The following is a 27,720-nucleotide window of genomic DNA, read 5'->3' as shown; positions in this document are numbered from 1 at the left end:
GGTGGAATCGGAGGGGGTTACCCCACTCCTTGATTATAAATGAAAACGTTTTACGCTCAGTCTCAGGAGCGGGGATCCGTAAAGGGGCGCGCTAGACAGGAGGGAGAGTGAGCGCGGGGTGCGGGGATCCGTAAAGGGGCGCGCTAGACAGGAGGGAGAGTGAGCGCAGGGCCGGTGACCCTGGGAGGGAGGGAGGGAGCTGGGGATGAGCCCGGGGGCAGGGGAGCATGCTCAGTGCTGCGGGAGGGCTGAGAGCACGAATACTCCTCCCCTCCCCTGGCCGGAGCAAGGAAAAGGTAGCGAGAGGAAGGAGCCCAGCCCAGCCCAGCACAAGGACTTCCTGGACCGAGCGGCCGGGCTCCTTCCTCCGGGGGCGCTCAGCGGGCAGCATGAAGGACCGGCTGGAGCAGCTCAAGGCGGTGAGTGAGAGAGGGGGGAGGGGGCTCCCGTGTGGGTCCCAGCAGCAGCTCCCAGGGGCCCTCCCTGCTCCGGCCCCGCGGGAGGGGGCAGCTCGGACATCTTGGGCGCCCGCGCAATGCTCCCAGCTCTGCCTGCCCGAGGGGTAGAAAGCCTTCACCGGGGGGGGGAGGGGTTCATCCTGCCCCTGGATCTGGCCGGACCACCGGCGGGGCAAGCCCCAGCTGCTCCTGTCCCGGGAGGGGTCGCGGAGCTGAGGAATTCCCGGAATGCAGTGGGTGGCAGCGAAGGAGAGACGCGGATTTAATAAGCGGCTTGCATCGCGCTGGGCCCTGCCGGCTCCCTTAGGCTGGAGCCGGTGTCAGCACCGCCATTCACACGCGATGAGCGCTGTTAGCCACCTGCTACTTTGCGCAGCATCGGGAGTTATTTTAGCGTGGCCAAAACCGGCGTTAAGCTGTGCGCTAGGCTGAGCGCGCTGTGCTGCATCGGGCCCCTCCGGGGCAGCAGTGCGCAACCATTGGGACAGCCTGAAGTTGGCCCCGTTGAAATGTCCCATTCCCCCTACCGGCATTTAATGCTGGAGAAACTCCATTTCAGGCTCCGGTTTCTGCCCACTCCTTATGGATGGCCCCACTCCCCAGAGACATCTCTCAAGTGCCCTCTCCATGGCCAGAAATATCTGCAGCCTGGCAGGAGTGATAGCACCTCAGTAAGCTACGTTCCTACCAAATGTCAGCCAAATCGGTGGCTGAGAGATGGATGCACCCCAATGAAATGCCTGAAACAGCAGGCACTGGCATGGATGCATTTCTCAAATACTAGCAGGGAACTTTGTATCAGGAAGTTCTGCATCTGTTGTAAACTTAAGTGCAAACACAGGACAGCGAGAAACACGAATATTAGCCAGGAATGCAGCGGAGGCAAATAGTACAAGGGGTCCAGCTCCTGCTCCATGGGATTTCAGGCGCTGGCATATTTAAATGGCCTCAGGTTCTGCAAACACTGAATTTTTTGGTGGTCATTAGTTATAGGTAATTTTGAAAAAGACAATAAAGAACTTTAGGTTCAGATTTAGATTAACTTTAGAGTTAATTAATTGTGTGAAGATTTAAGAGACATAAAAGAGGTGTCTGTGTGTGTGTGTGAGCCTATGGTTATTTTGGTATTTAAGTATCGTGTATTTTCCTGGAATGGATAAGAGAAGAAATTCTAAACTTCAGTTTATGAAGTAAACTGGATATGGATAAAATGATAAAAATCCTGGCACCTGTTGGGGAACGGTAGAGGAAGATGGATTTTTTTTTTTATTTCAATAAATGGGGAGAGTTTTGAAATCTGCTAAAGACCGAAATGTGAATTTCTCTGACTTTCTCTAGTCTCCCAGGATACAGATAAGGTTGAAAGTCTCTAAATGCATTTACAACTGCTGTCTTCTAGGTAGTGCAGCCAGGTTTTTGGGGCTGCCCTGCTGTTCATTTATGGGGAAGAGAAGAGGTGGTACCACTGCTTTAACATACAGACTAAAATAACCAGAATAAAGTGTTGACAATATACACAGCACTATGCAAGATTGTCCCTGCCACAAGGATCTTTCAATCCTCTGTCAATGTGAGCCCAGCGAGGTGAAGCGCTGAAGCTTGCACAGTGACCCCCACACCCTCCTGTCCCCCTAGAGCATCTGTCCTGTTTACAGGAGCACAGCCGGGGGTTTGCAGATTTCCTGCTTCATCATTGGGAAGGGTGAATGGGTGCAGCATGTGATTCCCAGAGTGAGGAAGAGACAGCTGGGAAGGGGGGATGGTAGGATGCCGCTGGGATTACACAGGATTACCAGATCAGATGGAAACCTGGGAGGAAAAGCCACCTGCATTGCTAGTCCTGTGTCCGTGAGAGAGAATGGGAACAAGAAAAGGACCAATGAAGAAGGGAGACACAGAGAGTATTTAAAACATTTTATATCTGAGGCAGAGAACAGGACTAAGTGTGTGGGGGGTCCCAGATGAGAGAGACAGAAATTTCGGGGGGAGAACGATGGAACTGGTATTTACAATTCTTTTTATTTACATTACAGGAGGCCTTTTTCAAACACATGCATTCTGTCAATAAAAACTGCATGCACAATTTACAATGACGTAATGCCAACCATCCACAGGTGTATATATAAGTATACAGCCGTATCTGACGGGGACTGGTGGGGCGTGCATGAGTGAACCAGCTCTCGCGCCAGCCTCTGATCCACAGACGTGTGTGTACCTTGTTTTTGTTCGAAGGAACACACGTAGATGCTTCTCATCCAGGACTTAGTACACCTGCTCCACACCCCATGCCTGAGAGATAGGTAGAGGGGGAGAAGAGGAGGTCAGGCAGTGTGGGAGGGAGAGGCCTGAGTGCTGGAAGCGAGCTGGTGGTGCTCAGAGTGTGCTGGAGTTGGCCTGGGGAGGGAGTGCTTATCCCAGGGATAAGAAGTGGATTTTCCCAAGTTCACCAAAATAACTTTTCCTAGACTTTTCCTCCAGGAACTTGCCTAGATCTTTTTGAAACCCAGCTACACTGACAGCTTTTTATGACATCCTCTGGCAGAAAATTCCAGAGCTTAATTATGTATTGAGAAAAAAAATATTCTATGTGCATTAAATGCATCACCTAGTAACTTGATTGTGTGTCTTCTAGACTTTGTACTTTTTTGAAAGAGTAAACAACCAATTAACATTTACTGGTTCCACTCATTATTTTGTAGATCGCTATCTATCTCCCCTCAGCCGTCTCTTCTCCAAGCTGAAGAACCCTAACCTCTTTAGCCTTTCCTCATAGGGGAATCGCTCCATTCCCTTTTTCATTTTGGTCGCCCTTCTCTGTACCTTTCCTAATTCTGCTATTTCTTTTTTGGAATGTGACCAGAATTGCACACAATACGCAAGATGAAATTGCACCATGGAGTGATACAGAGGCATTATGATATTCTCTCTTTTATTCCCTATTCCTTTCCTAATAATCCCCAGCATTCTCTTTGCTTTCTTGGCCTCTGCCAAACACTGAGCAGAGGATTTCAATATACATTATTATCCACAATAATGCCTAGATCCTTTTCCTGGGTGGTGATTCCTAATGTGCAACCTTGCATTGTGCAGCTATAATTTGCTTTTCCCTAGTTGCACTTGTCCACATTACATTTCATCTGCCGTGTGGATTCCCAGTTTTGCAATGTTCTCTTGCAATTTCTCACAACTTTGAATAATTTTGTGTCATCAGCAAATTTGATCTCCTCACTTATTCCAATTTCTAGTTCATTTATAAATGTTAAAAAGTAGTGATCCCCGTACAGGTCCCTGAGGTACTCCATTATTCACCTTTCTCCATTGATAACATTTAGCCCTACTCCTGTTTCCTGTCCTTCCCATTCCACAATAGGACACTGCCTCCTATCCCATGAGGTACTTTGTTAAATGCTTTTTGAAAATCCAGAAACAATATATCCGCTAACACACCTTTATCCACAACTTCAATAAAATGTAGCAGATTAGTGAGGCAAGACTTCCCTTGACGAAATCTATGTTGACTTTGCCCCTTTAAACTACGACTATCTATATGCTCGGTTTCTTCCATTGTCCAACACTCGGGCCGAATCTGTAAAGAGCGCTCGGCCATGTGCACTGTTTAACACGTGTTTTCGACGCGCATCTATTACCCCTTATACTATGTAAGAGGTTTAGCGCTTCAAAAACCTGCTGTCAAACCCCTTGGAAATGAATAGCGCTCATCGCATGCAAATGCATATTGATGAGGCTATTAGTCACCCGGGATACTGAAAGTAAAATGTGCGGCCAATCCACACATTTTACGCTTATAAATTAACCCCTGTTCAAGGACAGGCGTTAATTTATGAGCAGCCTGAAAAATTGTACAGAAAGCAGAAAATACTGCTGTTCTGTACACCCTCTGACTTAATATCCCAGTGATATTAAGTTGAAGGAACCAAAAATGTACAAAATAAATAACAAAAAAATGTGCCGTCCAGTTAGGAGAACGGATGCTCAATTTTAATGGCATCCATTTTCCTTACCGATGGCTATCAACGGGTTTGGAAAACAGACGCTTATAAAATTGAGTGTCGGTTTCCTGAACCTGCTAATAGTCCCCTCTCCTGCGCCAAAGATGCGCTAGGGGCGCGTAATCATCCCTAGCGTCTCCGTTTAGCGCGACCCCTCGTTTAAATATAGGATCGCGTGCCCAGGAGAGGTGGCTGGGCGCGCGTTGGGAGAGCGGGCACTCAACACGGAGCGCCCGTGCTCCCGCGATCCTGACTGGCATCAGGCTCGTTGTTCTCTAGTTTCCTGGATCACCTCTGGAACCTTTTTAAAAATGAAGTTACGCTGGCCACCCTCCAATCTTCAGGTACCATAGATGGTTTTAGTGCTAATTTAAAAATTACTGATAGCGGCTCTGCAATTTCAATTTTCAGTTCTTTCAGCCCTCTGGGATGTATCCCATCTAGTCCAGGTGATTTGCACTACTACTTTCACCATGAAGTTTTGGATTAGCTCTTGCATCAACAAGATCCGAAGGACAGGGGAAGGGCTGGGGGGAGAGGGAAGCGAGGGCGAGTTAAAAGTTCAGGGGTCTGGAGACAGACAGAAACTCTCACACTGTCACTGATCTGTCTGCTGAGATTGCTAGCTAGTGCCACCTATGACAGTGCCAACAACTCACTTCCCCAAACAGCCTTCAGATGGTACCAGCTCAGCTGTCTTATCAGTATTGACCAGGGCCCAATTCTCCCATCAGAAACCCCGCAAAAGCCATGACGACGTCAGAGCGGCAGATTACTGATGTAAAAGATACAAGTCTGCATGTCTCGGCATGCATCTGAACCATGTCTGCTTATTTAAGGAAGGTGGCACGTGCCCCGAGTCAGGAGATCAGACAGATTTTCCTCCTTGGTGTGCAGATGGTTGCGGGATCCTGTCCAACGCTCCAGTGTTTCTGACTCCCTTCTGCTTATGCCTCGTGCTTTTGAAGCTTCCACCCCATGCAGTCCTGCTCTTGTAAGATTTCTGGCTTTTATTTATTTATTTATTTAGTTAGTTAGTTAGTTAGTTAGTACTTTTCTATACCAACATTCATGATACAGATCAGATCATATATCCGTTTACAAGGAACCAGGGGTAGTAACGGTAACCTTAACATAGCAGCAGAGGCAAAAAAAAGTTACAATAAAACAAGGGTGAGGAACTAGGAAGAAGAAGAAGCCAGTAAAAGAAAGGTAACTCTAACAATTCAATTATAATGTCTTGAGATGGAGTGCACTGAACAGAAGGCCTTAGTGAATGGTCTGTGGCATAGCTGATGTAGGCCTGGGTAAGGGGAAGGCTTGTTGAAACAGCCAGGTCTTAAGTTTTTTTCTGAAAGTCAACAAGCAGGGTTCCTGTCTGAGATCGGGGGGGATAGCATTCCAGATGGCTGGTCCCGCTGTCCAGAAGGCCCGTTCCCTAGTGGTTAACAGGTGGGTGGATTTGGTAGAAGGGGCGTGCAGGGATCCTTTGTAAGCTTCCCTGATGGATTTAGAAAAGGTGTGGAGTCTGAGTGGGAGTTGCAGGTCGATGGGGACCTGGTGGTGAATGGTTTTATGAATGTTGGTATGGGATTTGTGAAGGATTCTAAAGCTTATTGGTAGCCAATGCAGATCTCTGAGGATGGGCGTAATGTGATCTCTTCTGTTGGTGTTTGTTAGGATTCTAGCGGCTGCATTTTGGAGCATCTGAAGAGGTTTGATGGAGGAGGTGGGTAGACCTAGTAGAATGGAATTGCAATAGTCTATTTTGGAGAATAAAACGGCCTGGAGGACAGATCTGAAGTCGTGAAAATGCAGAAGGGGTTTAAGTCTTTTTAGCACCTGTAGTTTATAGAAGCAGTCCTTAGTTGTGTGAGTGATGAACTTCTTTAAGTTCAAATGATTGTCAATTATTACTCCAAGATCTCTTGCTTGTGTGATTAACGTGTAAGGGTAGGTCCTGTGAGTCCCAAGTGGAGGAGGTGTGTCTTTTGCTATAAGGATCCTTTCTCCTGCTTGTACACAAAAACTGCTTGATTACTTTCTACCTCTTTCAGAGTGAGGTCAAGACCAACTCAGAATTCACTTTAGTGCAATTGGTGCTTAACCACGTGGAAGGAAAATCTATTTCTGTACTGATTCATACAAGGCTTGCTTCATTTGAAGTCTACCATTTAGCTGCCTGCTGTGTCATGGTTTCTCAACATAGTATTGACTCAGCTGATGAAAATCCCCGTTGAGCCTATAGACGTTTATGAGCTGAAATACATATTTCAGCCTGCAAAGTCATGGAGCTCCAGGCCCTAGTGACTTGATTGCTATTGCCAAATGCTCACTTTGAAATTGGTTAGCAGATTGCATTTCCTTCTGTTTTGGCAAGGCAGGCCTGAATCTGGTGGGCCATGTCAAGACATAGTGTTAGAGCCAAGATAGTGCTGGTAGCCCTCCTCAGATCAACCTCCATGGAAGAGATCTGCAAGGCTGCGATATGATGTTCTCTCCACACTTTCCCTATTGCTTGGACAGGGACTCCTGATGCAACAGTAGGTTTGGCCAGTCTGTTCTGAGAAGTCTATTTGAGGTGTCGAACCCAACCATCCCACCTAGTGCTTGTTTTTGTTCTAAGCTGCCCCTTTAAATAAGACAGAAAATACAAAATGGCTTGTTGCCACCAAAAACAATTTTTGCCTATTGGCACGGTTTCAGATTTTTGTCGACAGGATTCGTTATGTGTGTAGGCAGCAGAGTTGCTTACCTGTAACAGGTGTTCTCAGAGGTCCTCAAAAAAACCCCTTGGAATTAATTTCTCCACGTGAAGGTAAATATAGACTGAATGGGCCCCCATGTAGATGTGTGGCAGTAGGACACGCTCCAAGTTTCTAGAAGCTTTGACATCAAATTTCTGTGCCGGGCTCCATGGGATGATATCCTGCATGGGTTCAGACTGACGTCTTGTTATCCTTGGAGAACACCTGTTAGACGTAAGCAGCTCCGCCTTTCTGCTGTAACTATCAACCTGCCTCAGAATATCAACTTGTCGGATTGTATTGTTTTGTTTTTCCTTTCTACTGCCTCTTTAGGTTTTATTCTTAAGTCTCCCTTCTTATTTTTCTCTGACACTTTATTTCCTATAGTTTTCCAATTTTTGGGATAAAAGGGGTGCAGCTTTCTTTCTGGCCCCATCCCTGCTTTTGAAATCCGCTTCCGATATCCCTTCTTCAGCAGACCGCACTGTATTCATCCTTTTACGCCTGCATTGGGGATCTGGTAAAGGTCAGCAGAGCAATTTACTTGGATTCATGATGAGGGGGTAGCGAAAGAGGGATGAGCCTTTAGAAAATTTATGCATGAACTAATAATAGTGCAGCCCAGCCCCCACTTAGATTAACAACTCTGAGGCCAATGCAATAGTGCGATCAGCCTAGCGCACAGCTTGACGTCAGGTTGGAGGCGCTAGAATAACTCCCGATGCAAAAAAAAAAAAAAAATGGGATTAGCGCGTCCAAAACTGTGCGTACCTAATAGCGCTCATCGCATCTAAATTCCATGTTGATGAGGCTATTAGCTAGTACCCGGGATTTAAAAAAATGAACGTGCGTCCGACACGAACGTTTTAATCCTCAAAAATTGACGCCAGCCCCGGAGCTGGCCTTCAGCCTTGAATTGTCCCAAGCCATCAAGAGAAAAGCAGAAAATACTTTTCTGTGGTTCCTCCGACTTAAATTGTTGCAATATTAAGTCAGAGGAATCGCGGAAAAAAAAAAAGTCTTGATGGCGGTCAGGGTAGGAAAACGGATGTTCAGTTTAGCAGCATCTGTTCTCCTAACCCGTGGCTGTGTGCACAGCCACGTCTCCTGGATGCCAAGGACGCGCTAGGGACACACAGTTGCCCCTAACGTGTCCTTTTTAACGTGGATATTCGTTTGCATTTTGCATTGCACACCTAGGAGAGGTGGCTAGGCGTGCGTTAGGAAAACGGGCGCTCAGTTTGGATGCTCATTTTTAGCGCGTCCATATTGCATTGGCCTATGAGTGTTGCCGTAAGGGAGGGGCTCCAAGGCTGCTTTATGCCTTTTTTTTTTTGCTTTCCTTGGAGCAGACTTGTCTACTGATTCTCAGCTTTCTGCGATAAATGCTGCACTATTTACCCAATCCTCTTTTCCTCTCCCAGCACTTACTACTGATTGTCTCTGACTTTGCACAAAAGGATTCTTTGACATCTCTGCCTTTTAGAAACCACCATGCAGTTTCCCCAGTCAGGGATGAGCTACCAATTCATCCACCCCAGAAGTGGCTGCACATGTTAATGTATTATTATGATGGAGGCTGTCACGCTTTCCACATTTAGCTATTGTGTGTTACTGATTCAGGGATGTGCTCTTAAGGCTTTCGTGATGTCAGGAAAGATGTTTGTCTAGGCTGAATATAATTCATGCTGGAACTAAGGGTTTTTTCCTTTACTCCTGGCACAAGTGCCCTGCTGTTTGGCTCTCGCTGCGCTCAAAGGTTGTGAATGTGACTCTGAACATTGGTGCTCACTAACTCCCTCTTTCAGACACAGGACACAGATGATGTGGAAGAGGTGGAAATTGCCATTGACAATGCTGCCTTCATGGATGAATTTTTCATACAGGTGAGGTGAGACCGCTAGGTTTAACTTCAGACAATTTCAACTTTAAATATCTTAATTTGCTAGCGAGTAGCCAGATGGACTCAGGACCAATGGGTTGTTCTGTCCTGCCAGCAGATGGAGACTGAGTCAGGTTTCAAAGCTGACATCACCCCCTAGATATACCCCTGTAGTGACCACAGCCCTTTAGTATTTCTCCGTCTCCAGCAGATGCAGACATGCTTTCCCTATGGGGATTGCTGTACCTTTTGGAAGAAGAAATTCTACTTTTAAACTGGAGAAAAGATTGAGCCCCACTCTCCTGTGGAGATACCTAAAGGTCCCTTCCCCCAGTTGAGAATTCCTGAGGTGATTTCCGAGATCCCTCAGACGTGCGCCTTGGTCCGGTAGTCTGTTCCAGGTGTGCACTTTGCTGCTTAAGCAGTTGAAAGGCAGCGGGTGCAGGAAGCAGAGTGCCGTGGTGAAGGCCATAGCCCTCTCCCCTCGCAGCTGGAGACCGTCTCTGTACTCAGCCGGTAAGCACTGAGCCCAGGTAAGTTTTTAAAAAAAGAAGAGAAGAGGGGTTTCGGTAAGACTTCTCCTTGCTCGGCGTGTCGTTCCGACGTTGTTCCCAATCCCATTGGGTCATAGGGAACTGGGCTTACGAGCGGGTTGAGTGGCCCCCCAGTGGGCTAGGCCCTACTTTAAGCTTGGTCGACACACTGTGTGGTAGGCCGCGGCGCCATCTTGCACGCATCTTTGTGCGTCTCGTATTGCCTGCCGTAGGACGTTGGTATGCTGTGCACATAACATCGAACGCGTACTTACGCGCACAATAAAGTACACGCAGGATACGGGAAAAGCCAGGCGCACAGGCTGTATGTGTGCCTCGCCGTGCCCCACCTAGGCGCTCAAAATTTGTGCGTATAAATTAAATACGAGCCAATCGAACGCACAGTTACTGCCGCTATTGGCGCCAGAAGCCAAGAAACATAAGCGCCTTGCTCTCTGCGCTGCTTGTCATATTAGGGCTTCTCAGCCTGACCTGGATTCCAACTTGTGTCAGCACTGAGGAAGCCCAAGGGGATTTGGCCTCCTTGGACTTTGCTGAGCCCGGCTCCTCCCATTCAGATGTTGGATTGGCAGCCTTAACTGGAAGAACCCTTGGCTGGGTCTTCCATGGGAGAGGGAAACTCGGCTGGGCCCAGGCATGGACACCGGGCTAGGCATGGACCTGGTGGCCTTTTTCTTGGGTTTAATCTTTTCAGGAATTACAGGCCTTTGTACAGGCGCAGTCTACTTCCTCACTTCCCCCTTTCCGGACGGAACCCCAGCCGGCCCCCTCTCCCTCTTCCATTCCTGTTGGCAGAACTTGAGGCCCTGCCTGACCAATGGTATCCCTAGTGGGGACCCTGATGGCATAGACAAAGAGCAAGATCCCTTGAAAGAAGGGGAAATTCCCCCAGGATTAGAAATGTATTGAACCAGGTTATGGTTCTTTCATAGAGGTGAATTGCTGGCCTTGGTTTCCCAGATCCTGAAAACACTGGGAGTTCCTGGAAGGGAATCTATGATGGAACCAAAGAAGAATCTCATTCTGATTTCCTTGTGCAAAGCCTCTTGCCACTTCCCAATACTGGAAGCCATCCAGGAGTTGATTGACCTGAAATGGGATGCCCAGAAACAAATTTTAAATGTGGCCGGGCGTTAGAAGCTCTATACCCGCTGGATCCAGCAGTGAGAGAACATTTGTGTTCCCCTACAGTGGATGCACTGGTCTGCACTGTCTCTAAGTGAACAGCTATCCCAGAGGAGGGAGGAGCAGCCTTAAAGGATGCACACGATAAACGGTTGGAGTCTAATCTTAAGCCTTTGTTGCAGTAGCAATGACTTTACAGATTGCTCTTATTGTGCCCTGGTAGCACATTCATGTCTACTTCTCTCTCAAGGTGAATGACTCAGGGGTGAACCCCAGGAAGCTATGGAACCCGCCGCCGCCTTTTTACCAGCCACGGGCTCGGATTTAGTCCATACTTCAGCCAGAGGAGTGGCTTCAGTGGTAATGGCCAGAAGACAGCTATGACTGCGGAATTGGTCAGCCGATACAACCTCCAAGGCCAACCTTACAACAATGCCAGTAACTGGGGCAATCTTCAGTCCCCCGGCTACCGGAAGATTAGAGGAAGCAGTTACAGCACCTCTCGCCTATGAGGGGCCGGTCCAGGGGCTCTCAACGTTTCCGCCCCTACAGAAACTTAACATTTCAGAGGCCTTGGCCCTTTCATAGTCGACAGCCCAAGAGAGGGGCAGGTTTCTGTTCAGGATCATCCCAACCCTCCCAATGAAATTTTACTGACTCATCTTCGGAACGAGGAGATAGTGGGTCGACTGTCTCTCTTTTACCAAAGGTGGGTTGAGATCACTTTGGACATGTGGGTACTGGAAGTCATACGAGAAGGATATGTGCTGCAATTTCGCATTACTCCTTGGGACATATTCATGATGTCTCCCAGCACAAAAAGCAGGCAGTGGAGATTACTCTTTTAAGGATCCTCAGGATGAGGGCTGTAATCCTAGTACCTACGCCCCAGGAAAATACGGGGAGTTATTCCATCTATTTCATCGTACCCAAGAAGGAAGGTTCCTTTTGTCCTATCCTGGACCTCAATAGTGTCAACCATCACCTAACAGTGAGTCATTTCTGCATGGAAACCTTATGCTCCGTGATAATGGCCGTACAACCGGGAGAGTTCCTAACCTCCCTGGACCTATCTGAGGCCTACCTACATATTCCAATCCATCAAGAACACACACACTTCCTACGCTTTGCTGTACTGGGTCGCCATTATCTGTTCTGAGTACTGGCCTTTGGCCTAGCCACCGCCCCAAGAACATTTTTCTAAGATTATTGTTGTCGTGGCAGCAGCGTTGAGAAGGAATCCTGGTACACCCGTACTTGGACGACTGGTTGATCTGGGCCAAGTCCGTGGAAGAAAGTCTCTGGGTGACCAACAGGGTGACCTACTTGCTTCAGGAACTCTGTTGGGTAGTAAACCTGGACAAGAGCAGTCTCAAGCCTTCCAAGTCATTGGAGTATCTGGGAGTCCGGTTCGACACCAGGCAGGGCAAGGTCTTCCTCCTGACCATATGGATATGGAAGTTGATGTCTCAGGTGCGTCAGCTGATGACTGGTGGCAATCTTTGAAGTAGAGCCATGGGCGAGAGCACACATGTGCCCACTTCAATGCTCGCTGCTCTCATGTTGGAAGCCGCAGTCTCAAGCCTATTTGATTTGGCGCCTACTAGTAGCTCCAGATTGGCTCAGGCGCCTATGGTATGTGGTCTCCTGGTGGAGACACCCCCCCCCGGTGCCTCCCACCGCACAGGGACCTGCCACAGCAGGGACTGGTCCTTCACGAGGATCTGACTTGATTCTGTCTTACGGTTTGGCCCTTGAGAAGGCTCGCCTGATGAAGCAAGGATGTTCTGCGGCTGTAATCGCCACCTTACTCCATGCTCAGAAGTTCTCTATATCCCTAGCATATGTGTGGGTCTGGAGAGTATTTGAGGCCTGGTATGAGGAACACTGTGTCTCCCCTCAGGTGGTCAAAATCCTACTTATTCTGGAATTTTTCAGGATGACTTGAATAAAGGTTTGGTCCTTAACTCCTTGAAGGTGCAGGTAGCTCTCTCCAGTTTCAGGGGTGAGGTGAATGGAACCTACCTGTCGGCTCATCTAGCCGTGGCCCATTTTCTGAAAGGGGTGAAGCATCTTTGGCCACCCCTATGGTAGCCAATTTCCTTGTGGAATCTTAATCTAGTATTAGAAGTTTTGGCAGGGCCCTCCTTTCGGCCGCTGCGCAGTCTTTCCTTGGGTTTATTAACCTTGAAAACTGTGTTCCTGGTGGCATCGCATCTTTGAACTGCAGGCATTGTGTTGGGAACCATTCCTCCGGATGACTCCAGGAGCATTACAACTTCATATTAGTCCATCCTTCTTGCGCAAGGTAGTCTCGGAGTTTCATTTGAATCGGTCCATTTCATTGCTTTCCCTAGATAAGCACAGGGTTGCAGAGGAATACTGCCTCCTCTGTCATTTGAATGTTGGTAGACTTTTGGGTGTGGTATCTGGAAGTTTTAGAACCAGTCTGTTTGTCCTTCGGGGTGGAATGAAGCTGGGCAAACCAGCTTCGTGGGCTACCATAGCTTGCTGGATTAAGCAGGTGGTCACAGGAGTCTGTGTGGAAGCAGAAAAGCCATTACCTTCTCAGGTTAAAGCTCATTCCCCCAGGGCTCCGGCCGTCTCATGGGTGGAAGTTAGACTGCTGTCCCCCGTCGATATCTGCTGAGCGGCGACTTGATCCTCCTTGCACACCACCTCCATGTTGTATCGTCTGGACATACAGGCCTGAGAAAAAGCAGCCTTTGCAAGGGTGGTGTTAACCGGACCGCAGGCAGCCTCCCACCCCGATCGGGTGTAGCTTTTGTACATCCCATTGATCCTGAGTCCATCTGGCTACACGCTAGGAAATGGAGAAATTACTCACCTGATAATTTCGTTTTCCTTGGTGTAGACAAAAACGGTGTCAAGGATTCTGCCGTGGAGTGGAAATCGATTCCAAGAGATTATGGGTAAGCCGGCATCCAGTCCCTAGATCCGGGCATCTATAATCTTGCTGGGGTTCAGTGTATATGTTTAGTTGAGTACAGTTACAGTTATTCATTTTTATAAGAAGAAGAAGAAGATTATAAGTTTTTCGATATGTCCACAACGGCTTTTGAAGAGAATACTGAAGAGCTGAGGTCACTGCAGGGCAGTATCCAGGGTGACGTCAGCTTTGAAACCTGACTCCATCTCCACCTGCTGGCAGGGGAGCATAAACCCATTGGTCCCTAGTCCATCTGTCTACAGTAAGGCAAACAAAATTATTGGTAAGTAATTTCTCCATTATATAACTTGGGCCCAGATGCAATGCTTGGCTGTGCATTAAATTATGCTTACGTTTCTGGACAGAAATTAGTGGTCCTCCCCACGTTGTTCAAGGTTTAGCTTTACACTTACATTTTTTACTCATGCCTTATTACATCTTGCGGTCTCTATACTATAAGGCACAGTACATGCAGAACCCATGTATCCAAGGACATCTTGGGGTGTCTGGAGAGATTCCGAGCCAAAAGTCTGGTCCTGTCCCACTGCTACTTTTTATTTCCATGGGGCCAGATTTTAAAAAGGTTACGCGCGTAAATGTGCTTACGCGCCCCGGGCCTATTTTCAAAAGCCCCGGGATGCGTGTAAGTCCTGGGGGTTTACGAAGGGGGTGGGACATGGGCGGGGTGGGGTCAGAGGCTCCAGGCACAGCAGCCATTTGCCACTGTGCTTGGGATCGCATGCCGGCAGTTGGATAAATTAAGATAAATTAAAAATTTTTGGGGGGGTTAGAATAGGGCTAGGGGGAGGAAAGGTTAGGGGAAGGGGTGGGAAGGTCAGGTTAGGGGGAAGGGAAGTTCCCTTCCAGGCTGCTCCGAAATTGGAGGGAACGGGGGATGGCAGCACAGCTCGGTGCATGCAAGGTGCATAACTCTGCACCCCCTTGAGCACGCCGACCCCTGATTTTATAATATGCGCACGCCGGGTAGCATGCGCACATGGAGGCCGCGCGCGCTTCTTTTAAAATCTACCCCATAGTGCTACTGAACGTACACAGCACTGTAGAGAGAGTCTCTGCTCCATGGAGCTTACTGTCGAGTCAAAACAGAGACAAGAAAAATAAGAAGCATCAAGGAATTTGTTAGAGAAAACATGGTTAAAAATTAACAAGGCTATGGTCACAAAGAGCCAAGGTGTAATATTTCAAAACAGCTTCAAAAAGGTGGGTGTTCTAGGCGTGAATCTGAATATGGCTGTTACAATCGTATGATGCAGCAAAGCGGAAAGTCTGGTGTTGGGAGTTGGCGATGGAGGAGTAGGGCAGAGATGAGAGCAGCTTGTTGGTTAAACAGAGGTCATGAGGAGGGGTGTAGGAGAATGTAGAATAAGTAAAGGGGAGCTGCAGGATGAGTAAGAGAAGGCGGAAGTGAATAGGAGTCTATACAGTGATTTAAAGGGGTTACATGGTTGTAATTAGAGTTTCAAAAATGCATCTGCTCCTCTGGGGCAAGTGCATTTCCTTGGATGTGCGCCAAGGGAAACTTGCAGAAGCATCTTTGGCCCCTGCCAGGGTCCTGGCACAGGAGGCAGCAGGGTCATCTTTGGCTGTAATTGGGTCTTGAAGCTGGAGTTGGGGAGAAGTAGCAGAAATATCTTCCAGACCCAGGGGAAGAGGGGAGGAAGAGGAGTGCTGGTAAGTCCTGTAGTCATTTTATGACATTGGAGGAAGATGAGTTACGTCAATGAATTGTTTTGAGTAGGCCACATAGTGGGAAGAGCGCTGGTTTAGTGGGAGACTTGGGAGGAACACGGGCAATAGTCTAAGGAGGAGAGAGTGGAGAAGGGTTCAGAAGGAAGAGGGGTGATAGAGAGAATGAAATGGTGTGATTTTGCAGCTCCTCACCCTTCCATATTCTTTCATAAGTCTCCTCCCATCTTCTCTTTCATTCTCCTTTCTGGTTCTTCCCTACCTTCTCACCATTTCATTTTCTGTTTTTTTAGATCGAAGACATCCGGAAGAATATTGACAAAATCTCGGGGAACGTGGAAGGAGCAAAGAAACTTTACAGTGTCATTCTGTCTGCACCCATCCCAGAGCAAAGTGAGTGCTGCAAGGCTGCCTTCCTCTTTCCCCTCCCTCTGTTCTCTTTCCCTCAGGCAGTGTCTCCAAATGGGTTTGTGTCACACGTGCCAAGGCAGAAATGAACCTCGCTAGTAACCCAGAGTGTGCTGGATGTGATCTCAAGGCTTTCAGATTTACTGCTAGTGTTCTTAATGCACTGTGCCGAAGAGCTTTGCTCTGGAGCTCAAAGGGTGTAATAATATCTACAAGCAATAGCCCGGCAGTGCCTGACGGGCTGCTAATGTCTGTAATAATAATTGGGGTTAGTTTTGAATCTTTATGTGGCATTTTCCTGATGTTTCTCTGTGTCACTCCTTCACTTTTACAATGTCTTTGCAAGTCTCTTTCCATCTTTCCTGCTTCCATGTCTTTCAGTCCCTTCATTGTCTCCATGTTGCTACCTCTTTCTCTCCATCCCTCTGATTCTCTCCCTGTTTGTGTCTCTACATCTCTCTCTCTCTCTCTCCATCCCTCTGATTCTCTCCCTGTTTGTGTCTCTATCTCTCTCTGATTCTCTCCCTGTTTGTGTCTCTACATCTCTCTCTCTCTCTCTGATTCTCTCCCTGTTTGTGTCTCTACATCTCTCTCTCTCTCTCTGATTCTCTCCCTGTTTGTGTCTCTACATCTCTCTCTCTGACTCTCTTCCCTGTTGTGTGATTATGATATCTCCTGAGACTTAATCTCATTAGCAAAGATTAAAGTAAACAGACTTCCACAAACACATACACACAGGCATATATACACTGGGCACTTATCTCCCATGCTTCTCCTTGCATGCCTTTTGGATTGAGGAAGAGTTTGGCACTTGAAATGTCACAGTTATAACCGAGTTGCCAGGATTCCTGTGGAAGCTGATGGTACACCTGATGCTAAGTTGAAAAAATTGTTTGCAGTCAGTGGATAAACGATAATATGCTAGCTCTAAATATGAAAAAATGAATATTTTATGGATAGGTCGAGATGGGGCGGAGTTTCATGTTCTTCCATTTTCCTGTTTCGGTACAGTAAATATATCAGTTATTGATGAAGTTCACAATTTAAGGGTATATTTTGACTGAAAATGTATCATTTTGCAAACAAATCAAAGCGATATTAAAAGCTTGCGTTTACCTACTAAAATTGATTGGGCCATTGAAACAATATTTAGAAAAAAGTCATATTTGCACTGTGGTTCAAGCTTTGGTGCTTTGCAGAATTGACTATTGTAACTCACTTTATTAGGGTTACCCAAAAGACGATTAAGAGCTTTAAAGCTGGTCCAAAATGCAGCGGTATGGTTGATTACAGGGAGCATATCAATCCATTTTTGAAGCTAATGCATTGGCTTCTTTTTCAATTTGGAGTCTCCTTTTTTTAAAGTGCTATCATTTATCCATAAAATCATACATAGCACCATGCCGAATGGACTAAATACAGCGATTCGTTAGACTCTGACCCGCACGGTCAAATTCACTTGCAGTTCCACATTTTAAAAATTACAAACTTCAGAAGATAAGGGACAGAAGTTTTTCTTCCACTGGTTCCATTATTGTGCAACTCTTTACCAAATGAGTTTCGTGGGGAAAGCGATTTATCTCAAATTTAGGAAAGGCTTGAAAGCTGCTTATTATAGAAAAGCAGATTATTGAAGATGGACTTTATGTCGTGTTTGTCTTGTTTTAAAATTTGCTGTGAATCCTGGAATCCGCATTGAACAGATTGACGATTCGGCAGGAAGGGTTAGCAGACTCTTCAAAATATTTATGGCAGATTTGCATACTTCTGCATCACATTTCACATCCCTAAATATGCACAAACAGCACATTTTTCTTGGAAATCTTTCTCACTGTATTTAATATATAATCAAATATTAAATTTACCATGTATATAACTATTTAACCAGCAAAGACCTGCAAACTCTTACAGACTTCACATGTCATTTTTGTCTTAGGTTAAAACACACTAAGACCATCTTTTTTTTATATTTTCTGGAAAATGTTCTCCTCCTCTTTGCAGTAGATCACTTTTTCCGTCGATAAGCAGGCTTATTTAGCCATGGTGCCTGGCTGTCGTCATCCAGTCGTCATGGGGCAGAGCTTTCTTTCTAAGCTCAAAGTTTTTCGTCTGTGGCTGTCTGGCTCCTTCCCGCGCGTATCGAGCGGTCTCCTCAGTTTCACTTTTTCCGTGCTCTGCACGGATGTGTGGGGCCGTTCTCTCTACTTTCTCCTCAGTAAATTAAAAAAAAAAAAAAAGAAGAAGAGAATATCAGTTAAATGTCCAAATCGGATTTTAAATTCTGTCAGTGTGGGAAAAATCATGTCAGTGACCGATGTGCAGAAATACTGCTTATTTGTGCCTCTGTCCCGATCATGATCAAGTGGCCTGTGAGCAAATGCGGGAGAGAGTCTCCCAGAGCTCAGCGCTACCGATCTTATGCTCAGTCTCCTGCAGATGGAAGATCCACGCAGTCTTCTCCAGGACCGAAGGCTTCACATCCAGATCGAGCGAGACGCTCTTCCTCGCTCTGATCCAAATCACCTATTAAAAAAAAACCCCACACACACAGTGGTGCCTCGATGACATCTGTGCACGGAGATGCGCCGGGGACACAGGTGCACATAGAAGTACCGAAGACATCGGCGCACACCGCTCCGAAGAAATCCAAGGCAGTGGCATGTATATGGGCGAGATGCTAATATGTATGTAGTGGTCAAGCATGAGATCTTGGGGACATCATAACTGATAATCTCAGTGTAGCAAAGCAGTGTTACAAGGCAGTGACAAACCAGAGCCAGAGGAACGCTAAAATGCATAGGAAGAGATACGACAAGTAGAAAAAGGGAGAGATGATAATCTCTTGCAAAGTTGTTAATCTCATCTAGAGTATTATGTCCAATTCTGAAGGCCATACCTCCTTAAAGGATATAGACAGGGTAGAATCGGTCCAGAGAAGGGTTACCAAAATGGTGAAGGATGTATACCAGAAGCCATATGAAATAAGACTTTAAGGGCCTATAGAATATAGGGCAGAGTCAGGAGTAATATTAGATATTTCTTCTCAGAATTGGTGGTAAATGCATGGAATGGCCTCTGAGAACAGGAGGAAATGGAGGTGAAACCAGTAACAGAGGTGCAGAAAGCCAGGGATAAGCACAGAGGATCCTTAGCTGCAGGAAAGCGAAAGGAAAGTCAGAGACTGACCAGGCTCCTTGATGTTAAAAAGGGAAGCAAACCAGGCAGATTAGTTTTGGTGCTGTGGTCCTGTAAAGGGCAAACAGAGCATTGACTGACCGGCTTTGAGCTGGGATCCTGATGAGGGACGGAGCCACTTGATCCAGAGACTGAGTATCCCAGAAAGGAGGCTTTCCTGCAGCCTCAAGCAAGCCCTTAGAAGTCCTGCCCTGGAGAATCTGGATTGGTTCTCGGGGGTTCAAAGGGGATTGCTGGGAACACCAGAACGTTCTGGAAACTTGATGGCTAGAGAGCTGAGCTGAGCTATTAGCCCCAGAGGGACCCATGAGTGAGCATTACCTGTGTATCTGGTTCTCTAAGCAGGAGAATATCATGGGAGTCTTGTCAAAAGTACTGTGAAATTCATCTGCCTCAAGCATGCCGAAAATTACTGCAACTGGATTGACCGACCCAGACCAGATCATTATTTAGTTACGTTTATACTATGAGCAGGCTAGCAGTGATTTTACACATTTATATGCAATAAAAAGAATAAAACATTTACAGTACACTTTTTGAAATATATATATATACCACTATCAGTGTAATTCAATAATTTAAATACACACACAAAAAAAAAAAAAGTAAAGTTGCTTACCTCTAACAGGTGTTCTCCAAGGATTGCAGGATGTCAGTCCTCACACATGGGAGACATTATCTGATGGAGCCTGACATGGAAAACTTATGCCAAAGTTTCTAGACCTTTGACTAAGCCTCTCTGAGCATGCCCAAGCATGCGTTATACCATGCGTTCTTTGTCTGATAACACAGAATTATAAGAAGAAAATCCACAAAGCGGAGGTGAACGCCTGTTACAGGTAAGCAACTCTGCTTTCTCCAAGGACTAGCAGGATGGCAGTCCTCACACATGGGGCGAATCCCTGGCTACAGGAGGTCCCCCAACAAAAATGGTGGAACAATATCCGATACCAATGGGCATTTGCTGGCAATAGGCTTTTTTTTGCAATGTATGTAATATCCTAAGAGAGGGCCTGCCTGAACAAAAACAGGCCCTAGGTGGGAACAGAGTTTGGTTCTACAGTTTAAACAAGTTCCAAAGGACAGGACAGATTGGCCAAACCTGCTGTTGCGACAAAAATCTCTATCCAAATAGAAATATGATGTGACTGAGTGGAGAGAAATCCATGTCGCAGCCATGCAGAGCTCCTCCATGGGACTGCTTGCAAATTGGTTAGCAATGCTGCCGTGGCTCGGACGGGAGACGTGGATGCTCTCACTGCCCTTGGGAGGCGTGGATGCTCTCACTGCCCTTGGGAGGCGTGGATGCTCTCACTGCCCTTGGGAGGCGTGGATGCTCTCACTGCCCTTGGGAGACATGGATGCTCTCAGTCATGTCTTTTTTTTTTTTGTCTAGCTCGAGATCTTCAAAAGAAGCCTGCAAACTCTGACTGGGTTATAAAACAACAATTTATCCTTTAAATATTCTGTTCCCAGTCCATGTCTTCCTTATATCCTACCATTAATATTTTAAATTGACACTGGATCTCTACTGGCAGCCAACGTAATTGCACTAACTGTGGTGCCTCTAGCCCTCCCAGAATGCTAGCTGTCATATTTGTAATAATGGAAGCCTCTTTGGGCTTATCTACAATAGAGCACATTATAATAATCTAGCACTAAAATTATCCATGCTTGGGTAACTGTTACTAAGTTCTTAGCTGCTATTTACTGATGCAACTAGCTTGCCATTTTTAAATGACTAAATAAAGTTTTAACTACTGTTGAGGTTTATAGACCAAAGGTTAATCCTGAATCTAACCAGATCCCTATTTTTTTTTTTTATTGTACTGTTCATCTAGTACAGTTTTAAAATCAGGATGAGACTCCTGGTCCCCTATCCATAATGCTTCTGTCTTGTTTACATTAAGCTCAAGTTTATCTCTCAGCCATTGAGCTATAACCTTTAACCCATTATTGATTCTGTTAAGCTGGATGGTGGTGGATGATATCAGCAAAAACAATGACCTTTTAGCCCAAGTGCCCTAATAATCTGGCCCACAAGTGCCACGTGAATGTTGAATAAATAGTATGACAGGACTGCCACATAATAAATCCCATGATGTGGAAAGGCCGTCCCCCATTGTCACCCGCTGCAGTGTTTCTTGACGAAACTGTCAACCAATATAACACGACGCCACTTTCATTGGCAAGAAGCTGCCCGCTGTAAGTATAATATCACAATAGCCTCAATATAGGTCATCTAGGAGAGAGATTATCTCTGTACTAAATATTGGCCTAAAGCCTGACTGAAATTTCTGTAATAAACGGTGATCACTTGGAATCTATTACCTTGTGTCCTACTGCTTCAAACTTGCCTAAAAAAGGCAACCGGTCTGCCTCAGTTTCCAGTCTGTGTTTTCTCTTCCTCTTTCAGCTTTCCCTTTCCTTCCTTACTCTGATCCACTCTTTCCTCCATGCTGAAATGCTTTCTTACCTCCCATTTCTTCCGGTATCTCAGCTCCACAAGTCCCTGCTGCCGCCTCTCTTCGTACTTTCTAGCCTCCTGTTGCACACTCTCTTCCCCAGTCACTAATCTTATCCTCCCTGCCCCTCCACCTGTCCACTCACTGGCATCCTCCTCACTGCAGTCACTTGTCCACTCCTTTTTCTTCCATTTCACCCTCTCCCTCCCCCTCCATACCTTTCCATCTCTTGTGTACTGTAAACAGCTTGGAAATGCAGTTAATGGTAGAGCTGGCAAACGCTTCAGTACCTTTCTTATGAACCTATAAACTGTGCCATCGAAAACTACAAGAAACCAACAGGCTGGATCTTTTTATCCCCGGTATTTTCCAAGCAAAAGGGCATTTTATTTCTTGTAATAGGTCTTTGGTCCATCTTGTTGGTCATTTTGGCCTTTTCTGGAATATACTGTAAATTCCTCCTGCTCTGAAAAGTTTATAGACTGGATTACATTTGTTTATTTGAAAAGCTAAAAAAAAAAAAAATCATTACTACCAGTGTATTTTCTTCAGTTCAGATGGTGATGTTTGATTATTGTGGCATATTTGTAAGAGTCTGACTAAGAAAAGATTACACAAGAAACACCTTGGTCCTGCTGGCCTCTCTTCCTACCGAGAAACAGGTCACTCTCTACCCCCTTTTCCCTTAGCTGCTCACCTCCTCCTCTCCCCATGAGTAGGGATCCTTTTCTCTCCACATCCCATCCCCAGCCAATGCCTGCTCTCTTCACTCCCTGAGTCGCTGGCTTCCTCTTCGCCCTACAATCCACCCTTCCAAGCACCAGCAGCCGCCTCACTGGGGCTGCCCCCATCTCCACTGGCAGTAGCAGCCACTTTTGCTGTTGCTGCTCTATGGGTCAATCCCATGCTGTTGGTACAACAAACTCTGTTCATGCAAGTAGTTAACATGGCACTGCACGTTTCACAAAAAAACAGTGCTGGGCGTTGCCTGGGCAGATGTGAGCTAAAGAGTAGAAGCTGTGGCTGCTGGTAGCAGAGGTAGTGACATCTACAGCTGAGGAGGTGCTGGGAAAAGAGAGAGACATCCAGTATTTGGATAGCTGGGGAAAGGAAGAAAAAGGAGGAGGCTAACGACTATGGAAGGGCAGTGAAAGAGAAAAGGAGGAGGCCAACAAGCAGGCAAAGCAGAGGGCAGAGTGGGAAACTGGGGCCTCAGCTGTCTTGAAGGAGTACTGTGCTTGTTGGAATCCAGCATTCCTAGTTCTTTCGTTCAGGCCATTTGTTGGTAGCCATTGCTACTGGTTTGCTTACTCACTGCACTCATTGGTATCCAGCACTGCTGGCTTGTACCTCACTGCACTTGTTGGTATCCAACTCCGCTAGCTTGCTCGCTCACAGTGCTTTTGGTATCCAGGACGCCTGGCAGCTTTCTCAGTGCAATAACTGGAATTCAGCACTGCTGCTTGCTCGTTCACTGAATTTGTCCAGCACCGATGGTCACTATACTTGCCCACTCACTATGGGTCAGCATGTCTGGTTTGCTCGCTCACTGCACTCTCTAGTGTCCAGCACTGCTGGTTTGTGCCCTCACTGTGCATGTTGATAGCTTGCTGGCACACTAACTATAGTCAGTATCTAGCACTGCTGGTTCACTTGCGCATTGGTGTCCAGCTCTGTTGGTTCACTTGCACATTGGTGTCCAGCACTGCTGGCTCATACCCTTACTGTGCTTGTTGATGTCTAGCACTGCTGGCTCTCCTGCTCACTGCTTCTGGTTTAGGTGTTAATATGTCTCCTTGATGCACTTTTTGCTTTCTGCCGTTTGCCCATAAACCGATCGACTGATCTTGTTCTGCTTCCACAGAGACGAAGGATGACCTGGAGAAACTGACAGTTGACATCAAGAAAGTAGCTAACAGTGTCCGAAACAGATTAAAGAGTAAGTGGAAAAAGAATACACCCCTTCCTCTTACCTCTCCTCCCTCTTTCCCTCCCTTCCTTCTCTCCTCTCGCTTATCGAAGTCTTCCTCCTCCTATTACTGCTACATAATATTTTTATACTACTACTAGGCACAAGCAGTGCCGTGCAGGTAGACAGGAGAGACCATCACTTCTCTGTAGAGCTTGCAGTTTAGTCCAGACATATTTCTGATAAAAGCATCTTTAACATCAGAGGGCTAAGATCTGGAAGAGTCGGGGGTTTGGATTTAAAAACAATCTAAAGAGTGGCTTTTCTGTCTGCATCCACTCCCCTAACCTCCCCTTTTCATCTGACCTGCTCCTTCTTCCCTTCCCTTCCCTTCCATAGGCAGCCCGTGAAATTTTGGAAAGGCTGCTGTAAGTTTATTTATTTATTTAAAAATGTTTGTATACAGCCTTTACAATTCAAAGAATTAATCAAAACGGTTCACAGCTAACATACACAATAATAAAATAAAACAAAGCATCCAACAAAAATAAAAATACAAACTAAAAAATTGTTAACCTAATCTTATAATAAAATAAAAATAGAACTATAAGGTGTTTTGCTGCTTCTCTCTTCTGATCATGCCTGCTAGCTACCCCTGATGCCTTGGCAGCCGGTGGAATTAGCTCTCTATCTCCCTCATTATGATCCCGGTGGCAGTGCTTAAAGACGTATGGACTGGTGTCCTCAGCTATGCGGGTCTCGCACTCCACAAAGATGGCCTACAAATTCAAAAATATACTGTTGCTGCAAGTTATGTGCCAGCTGAGGCTATGCCGAATATAACCTAACATTAAAATAGAACAAGTAAAGGCGAATTGGTTGTTTACTCTTTCAAAAAATACAGAGACTAGGGGACGTTCTGTGAAGTTACTAAGCAGCACCTTTAAAACAAATAGAAAATATTTTTTCGCTTTACGCACAGTTAAGTTCTGGAATTCATTGCCAGAGGATGTAATAAAGGCAGTCAGCCTAGCTGGGTTTAAAAAAAGATCTGGACAATTTCTGAAGGAAAAGTCCATAAACTGTTAACCAGTTGGGGGGAGGGGGGAACCACAACTTATTCCTGGGGTGGGATCTCAGAATTATTTGGGATCCTGGCAGGTACCTGTGACCTGGTTTGGCCACTGTTGGTAATAAAGATACTCAGCTTGATGCACACTTGGTATGGCCATTCTTATGTTTTCTAGTTATGCTGCGGCCAGAATTGTGCACAGCACTAGGTTGTGGCTGCGCCATGGAGCCATGCAGAGGCATTTTTACACGCCCAGTTTCCACACTGACCCACGTGCATGGCACCCGGTGTTAGCCCTGCTGGTGTCCTCCCCTTTTTTTATTTCTGGCACAGATTTAGTTTGGTGATGTGGACCAGTCCTTCCCAGGTCTCTTACACACTCTGCCTGCATTAGGTCTCTGTGTATCCATCCATCTCTTCTCTCTTACATACACTAACCTCTCTTCCCAAGCCCTTTCCTGCCTGGCTTTTTAGCCGTTTGCATTCCCCTGTCCTTGACCCTTTCTCATATCCTACCATGGCAATCCTGAAGCCCCACGAGGCACGGTTTCCTGTGAGCTGTGCACGTAACCTATGTACAGAAGTAGTAAGCACTGGAGCACTCACACTCATGGCAATATGATTACAAAGTGAGGGGAAAGCAGTTTTCACGTCAGTGCATGCAGCTGAGAGTCACAAATTCTGAGCCACTTATCTCTGCAGTGCTGGACAGAGGCATTCATACGAAACAGGAGGGATCTAGAGGTCTGGATGCAGTGGAGACGAGTTTGCTTGAAATCCCGACTTTGAAGGGGTTTCTTTAACCTTTTTATTTCTGGTGTTGGCAGGTATGGAGCAGAGCATAGAACAAGATGGGACCCAATCGACAGCAGATCTGCGGATACGAAAATCCCAAGTCAGTCAGAACCGTCTCATTCATATCACCTGTTGCTTCTCCTGCTACCTTGTGGTTTCCAATTATATTACTGTATCATTTGTAACTCTGTCACCCAGGTCCAGCACAGCCTATTGTGCAGCACAGGTTGCTGCCTAGGGTGTCCCAACTGCAGGGGGTGGCAGAAACGTCCTTGTAGGCCTTCACTACTGCCACCCTTCCTCCCTGTCTAGGCCATCACTGCACTTCTGTCTGCCTACACCTCCAGTTCCCCAAAGTTTCATTCCAGTGCTTGGATGTACGGATGGTGCTGTAATGTTTACGTGTTTGTGACTGGTGTCTCTCTTGTTCCCTCTTCAGTACGCCGTTCTGTCGCGGAAGTTTGTCGATGTCATGACCAAATACAATGAGGCACAGGTGGACTTCAGAGAGCGCAGCAAGGGGAGGATTCAGCGGCAGCTGGAAATCAGTACGTGAGATTCGGTACAAACGTCCCCGTGTCCCGTGCCAGCAGAGGTGCAAACACATTTATACACCTTCACGCGCACAGCCCACATCCCAACATATACCAAGAAAGAGACGCACGTGCCATCCGCGCTCGGCTGCTTGCACTAAAACCTACAAATGATAACCTGTACGTGTGCCAGCACACCCACACCGAAATCAGAAAGTATGGGGATCACTTTCTAGAGAACGATCTATCTGTCATCCTATTTCCTGTGCGCTGGATGCAGACTTGGACATAAAGACACCCGGGCACTAAACACGCCAGTTTTACGCAACGTGACATGGGCAGGCGTTGGTCACTGTGCACGTATCCTTCGTGTTAGGCCATCTCTGCCAGCTCATTGCACTTCTCTCTCTTCTTCAAGGCCTCTCCGTTCCGGACTCGTCCGGCTCCCTGTGCTGCGCAAGCTTTAATGGCTCCCAAAAGCTTCCCAAGTGCAGCATCTGACCCGGAGCCTGGCAGAACGGAGCCAAAATATCTCCCACATAAATTTCACATTTTCCCTAAATAACCAAGCAGAGCGGACCCTACACCAGGGGTGGGAAAGCCGAGCTGCTGCCTCTCTCCCATCCATCCAGTTGGCTGGTTGGTTGCTTAGTTAAATATTTGATTGATTGCATTTCTTACATAAAATCAAAGGGGTGAATAATAAAAGGAAGAAAATACAATAGATAAAATAGATTAAAACCTTTACAGGAAAGATGGAATTTAAGGGATGAGGAAAGAGCAGGGCCAGGGAGAAGAGGAATACATAAGCTGAATAGAAAGGGAGGAAGGGTCCAGCGTCGAGCCCATTTTAAATTGGCTGCAGAGAGAAATCGGAAGCCGGTGTAACTGTTGTAAAAGGGGGAGGACCTGATCCTGGTTTCCTCGCTGACTGTAAGCTTGGCCGCAGTAATGGTCTGCTCGGTGTCGGGGAGTAAGTGAGTGGTGTCACATCCCTTGTGGGTAGGAAGGGCTTTAATTGTCGCACGGAGAACAGAGTCTGAATGTCTGAGGCTGGATACTTGGGAGTCAAGCTTAGAACCTAAAATGGTGGCAACTCTTTGCTTTGAATTTGAGTGCCAGACATGACAGGAGAGGGGAGAGCCGAGATGTCCGCCACGTGGCTGCGGACTTCTCGGGATTAAATCCCTCATATCCGACTATCAGCCTATAGTTTAATACAAGACTTTAGAATTTAATAAAGTGAGGTTTCCAGGGGGCGTTGGCAACAGTAACAAATATACAACCAAAAAACACAGCTTAGTAGTTTTCTCTCTTCCATCTCCAAATCAGTGCCAGTAACAAATGTTTCCCTAGGATACCCTTCATCCTTCACCATTCTGCTGACTAAAGAAATCCCTATACCTAATCAACTGGAGACGGTCTTAGCTGTCTGCTATTTAAGTCTCTGCCAGCTACCCACACAAACCTCGCGCTGGCTCCTTAATTGTTCTAAGCAGTTTTAAGAGGCCTTTCTGCAGCTTCAAACAAGCTTGACAACAAAAACGCAAGGCTTCTGACAGTTCAGCTGCTAATGGTGCTTTAGCAATCTTAACCACTCTAAACAGCTCTTAACACCTACAGCTTTGTTAACCTGGCTGCTCCACAATCCTAATTAATGAGGGATGTTTTCAATAGCTTAAGGCTTACAGAGAATCTCTTACTACATGCAAACGTTTCAACAGTTACCAACTTAGCTTTTAAAACCCTCCAAACAAGGGGTCCCATTTCCAGCTGCTTAAGGTTTGCACAGAAACAATTACTCCATACAAATAATGAAGTGGTTACCAGCTTAGCTTCTAAGCCCCTGTAATTAAGGAGTAACCTCTCGACTGTTTTACGTTTTACAGAGGTACTGCTAGGACATACAA

General features: G+C 46.4%; 1 protein-coding gene across 4 annotated transcripts in view; it reads left to right on the top strand.

The window, feature by feature from the left end:
• Positions 1–227: 227 nt before the first annotated feature.
• Positions 228–27,720, top strand: part of STX3 (syntaxin 3) — a 56,745-nt gene continuing 29,252 nt past the window's right edge. For 2 of the 4 annotated variants that reach the window (XM_029575298.1, XM_029575297.1), the window contains exons 1-6: positions 228–419; positions 9,024–9,101; positions 15,727–15,826; positions 23,366–23,440; positions 25,310–25,377; positions 25,717–25,825. In XM_029575298.1, coding sequence (XP_029431158.1) covers positions 228–419; positions 9,024–9,101; positions 15,727–15,826; positions 23,366–23,440; positions 25,310–25,377; positions 25,717–25,825 — 622 coding nt within the window. The remainder of the gene's footprint in view (positions 420–9,023; positions 9,102–15,726; positions 15,827–23,365; positions 23,441–25,309; positions 25,378–25,716; positions 25,826–27,720) is intronic. The other 2 variants (XM_029575295.1, XM_029575296.1) reach the window with 2 other exon arrangements.

The sequence above is a fragment of the Rhinatrema bivittatum genome, chromosome 13 (assembly GCF_901001135.1).
Source record: "Rhinatrema bivittatum chromosome 13, aRhiBiv1.1, whole genome shotgun sequence".
Lineage (NCBI taxonomy): Eukaryota > Metazoa > Chordata > Amphibia > Gymnophiona > Rhinatrematidae > Rhinatrema > Rhinatrema bivittatum.
This window is presented reverse-complemented; position numbering and strand designations above follow the sequence as displayed.